A 4,150-nucleotide genomic window follows, 5' to 3' on the forward strand; every position below is an offset into this window, starting at 1 on the left:
TAGAGTGTTGTATTAGGGTTATAAATGCCTAATTATCTTACCATATAGAGACGCTATTAGAGTGCTCCAAACACCTTCAATTGAAGTGTTGTATTAGGATTGTAAATGCCCTATTATCTTGCAATATAGGGACACTACTAGAGTGCTCTGAACTCCTTTAATTGGAGGGTTGTATTAAGGTTTTAAATGCCCTATTATCTTGTTTTATAGAGACACTACGAGAGTGTTCCAACCACCATCTATTGGAGGGTTGTATTATGGTTGTAAATACCCCATTATCTTGCTATCTGGAGACACTACTAGAGTGATCCAAACACCATGAATTAGAGTGTTGCATTAGGGTTGTAAATGCCTCATTATCTTGCCATCTTGAGACACTACTAAAGTGCTACAAACACCTTCAATTGGAGTGTTGTATTAGGGTTGTAAATGCCCTATTATCTTGCCATATAGGGACACTTCTAGAGTGCTGCAAACACCATCAATTGGAGGATTGTATTATGTTTGTAAATGCCGCATTATCGTGTGCCATCTGTGGACACTACTAGAGTGCTCCAATGCCCTTCAATTTGAGGATTGTTTTAGAGTTGTAAATGCCATATTATCTTGCCTTATAGAGACTACAAGAGTGCTCTAAACAGCTTTAATTGGAGTGTTGTATTATGGTTGTAAATGCCCTATTATCTTGCAATATAGGGACACTACTCGAGTGCTCTAAACTCCTTCAATTGAAATGTTGTATTAGGGTTGTAAATGTCCTATTATCTTGTCATATAGAAACACAACGAGAGTGCTCCACACACTATCTATTGGAGGGTTGTATTATGGTTGTAAATGCCCCATTATCTTGCCATATGGAGACACTGCTAGAATGATCCAAGCACCATGAATTAGAGGGTTGCATTAGGGTTGTAAATACCCCCATTATCTTACCATCTGGAGACACTACTTAAGTGCTACAAACACCTTCAATTGGAGTGTTGTATTAGGGTTGTAAATGCCCTATTATCTTGCCATACAGGGACACTTCTAGAGTGCTCCAAACACCATCAATTGGAGGGTTGTATTATGTTTGTAAATGCCCCATTATCGTGCCATCTGGAGACACTACTAGAGTGCTCCGAACTCCTTCAATTGGAGGGTTGTATTAGAGTTGTAAATGCCCTATTATCTTGACATATAGAGACACTACAAGAGTGCTCTAAACATCTTCAATTGGAGTGTTGTATTTGGGTTGTAAATGACCTATTATCTTGCAATCTGGAGACACTACTAGAGTGCTCCAAATACCTTCCATTAGAGTGTTGTATTAGGGTTATAAATGCCCAATTATCTTGCCATATAGAGACACTACTAGAGTTCTCCGAACATCTTCTATTGGAGTATTGTATTAGGGTTGTAATTGTCCTATTATCTTGCCATCTTGACACACTACGAGAGTACTCCAAACACCTTCAATTTGACTGTTGTATTAGGGTTGTAAATACCCTATTATCTTTCCATATAGAGATCATACTATAGTGCTCTAAACACTTTCAATTGGAGTGTTGTATTATGGTTGTAAATGTCTTACGATCTTGCTATATAGATACACTACTATAGTGCTCCAAATACCTTCAATTGGAGAGTTGTATTAGGGTTGTAAATTTGTTATTATTTTGTAATCTGGAGACACTTCTAAAGTGCTCCAAACAACTTCAATTAGAGTATTGTATTAGGATTGTAAATGTTCAATTATCTTGCCAATACTGAAGTTAAGTTTGCTCTCCCTTACTCTCTGTTTATAACTTTGTAGGTTTTTTCATACTAAGAACTTATTTTGATTTTTTTTTGGCCAGCAGCCATGTCGTCACTACCTCACTCTCCAGCACGGAGGACTTCGCGCAAAGGGAAAGCACAATACCGTATGACGAGGGGTTGGCAAAAATTCATCATTACTAGCAAGTTGCATGTCATCAAGGTAATATTCGTCTTTAGGTTTTCGGATAATTTTTATTTGGTTTTTTTTTTGGATTTAACACACTGATCTATGTGTGCTTTGTTAGCTAGGGTTTTGTTTTTTTTTCTTGGGAATTTAATATACTGATCTGTGTGCTCTGTTACCTTACTGGAAAATAACAATGAGTACTTCATTGTTTAAAGATTTGTATCAAGTCGAGAGGTATTACAGCTGCAAAGTCCAAATCAGTGAAGTCAAAAGCAGCAAGTCAACATCCGGATGTCGATCCTTTGGACCTCATTCACGTAAGTCCACGTCTCTTTACCTTACAAGTAACCATCTGATGGTCGACTTTACCGTACAAGTAACCAGAATCATTGTAACACCCTTGGACTTGGTTACTTTTCGTGTATGATTCATTCTACATGAGGTGAGGAGTTGCAATCTTGCGGTCAACTTTGGCGCTGGGCCAGTGATTTTGGCTAAGGTCTGGGTGTTCCCAGCAATGGAATGTACTAATGAGGCGATAAATGGGATATCCCTCGAACCATGTCACATGTTGGTACAGGTGATCTCGACAAATGATATGTATAATCTCATGCCAATTCCCATTCCGGACGCTACAAATGACATCGTTTTACTCCGTGATGTCGTAACAAATTGCATTCAATGGCCAAAGAATGGGATACATTTAGATACTGATGAGGTAAAATCAATAAACACAATTGTATTTTTCTAACAAAATTATACAATAATTTGGGCTTGCTACAGCTGAAAGAAGGGCATATCTAAAAAATATAAATGCCTAAACCCCAACACCTACATTAAACTGGCTTACTCTCTTTATAAAACTTATAATAGTGATACATCCATTGTGTGTGTGTGTAGATCAAGTTGATGGATTTGGCAAATGCGGTGGCCGAGGATTTGGCCGCTGAAATGGTCAAGGAGCATGCTTCTTCATCCATAGGCAGTCGGGAACCGCTTGTCACTCAGACATAATTGGAAGAACTGGGGATTGAATTCCAAATGCTACATGACAGATATCTTGCTATGCCAATTGATGGAGGAGCAGGATTCTTCTGCCCTGTAGAACCTAGAGTGTTGCGGCCTGAGGGCTTTCAAATGTCAGTGGGTTTCCATGATATCAAGGACCTGATGACGTATGGGGGGCTTGACGTCTCTATTCTACAAGTCTGGACATTGTGAGTCTTCCAAATTTTAAATGTTTTTATTCTTTCAGCAATTAACTCTTTCCTTGTATTTTGAAACTTGTTATTTTCAGGTATTGCATGTCAATAACTCCTCCACTTGAGAAAAACAATAATGACATTGCTTTTCTGGACCCAAATTTGATCTGTGAAACATATATGACCCATTACAATGAAACTGCCATGGAGTACTTGGTTGATGCCTTGCTACGGAATGAGGGAAAGAAAGTTGTATTTGCACCATACCACCAATAGTAAGATGTTAATTAATTCTACTCATGTAATGTATTGTCTGTTTTTAACAAGTTTGTATTGATTTTTTTTTATTGCTTCAATTGTAGTAATCATTGGGTGCTTCTTGTTATAATGCCACGAATCTCTGTTGTCTATAAGCTGGACTCGTTGCCACATCCGGACAGAGAATTATTATTCATTGCACACCTTAGAAAGTAATTCAAATACATGTATATAATTTAAAACACAAAACACCGATCTAACATACTTCTAGGTACTGCATACTGACCTTTACTATTATTTCCATGGCTCATCAGCAATACTTACTAAGGAATAAAGACAAGCAGCAGGCCACGAGGAGCAGCCTGGATGTCAGAGACTATGCGGTAAGAAAATATTCCAATATTAGTTTATCACTCTAATTTATTGCAATTTCCAATTACAGTACTAATTATATTTTGTTTAAAATAATACACATTTCAGTGCCCTAGACAAAGGGGAGACTGGGAATGCGGCTATTTTGTGATGAAGAGCATGGAGTTCATCATCAAAAAATATTTTAGATCTTTTCCAAAGGTTTGCCAATTAATAACCCGTTTTGATCAATCTATCATGCATGTTTTCAGATTCATTTGTTATATATATGTATATGTTGTTAATATGTTCGGGGTTCATTCATGCAGAGCACAGTAAGCATTACATCGTACAAGGAACATGAACTACATGTGATCCGTACAACATGGTGCAAGTACTTCTTGGATCATGT

At 37.6% G+C, this 4,150-nt stretch overlaps 1 protein-coding gene across 2 annotated transcripts; it reads left to right on the top strand.

The window, feature by feature from the left end:
* The first annotated feature begins 1,884 nt into the window (after positions 1-1,884).
* Positions 1,885-3,398, top strand: LOC144557733 (uncharacterized). 2 transcript variants are annotated; one of them, XR_013512768.1, is made up of 4 exons: positions 1,885-1,960; positions 2,143-2,645; positions 2,828-3,144; positions 3,225-3,398. XR_013512768.1 is itself a non-coding variant. In XM_078306302.1 (3 exons), exons 2-3 carry the CDS (start codon positions 2,445-2,447, stop codon positions 2,939-2,941), a joined length of 315 nt encoding a protein of 104 aa, XP_078162428.1. In that variant the 5' UTR covers positions 1,885-1,960; positions 2,143-2,444; the 3' UTR covers positions 2,942-3,398. The 2 variants fall into 2 exon arrangements, 1 of the variants encoding a protein (XP_078162428.1); XM_078306302.1 differs by having other exon boundaries at positions 2,828-3,398.
* The last annotated feature ends 752 nt before the right edge of the window (positions 3,399-4,150 follow it).

Source organism: Carex rostrata, chromosome 8 (genome assembly GCF_964058835.1).
Source record: "Carex rostrata chromosome 8, lpCarRost1.2, whole genome shotgun sequence".
Lineage (NCBI taxonomy): Eukaryota > Viridiplantae > Streptophyta > Magnoliopsida > Poales > Cyperaceae > Carex > Carex rostrata.

Coding starts and splice junctions, on each gene's coding strand:
- LOC144557733 (XM_078306302.1), top strand. CDS start 2,445: ATGGAATGTACTAATGAGGCGATAAATGGGATATCCCTCGAACCATGT. Junction 2,646..2,827: donor TACATTTAGATACTGATGAG/GTAAAATCAATA, acceptor GTGTGTGTGTAG/ATCAAGTTGATGGATTTGGC.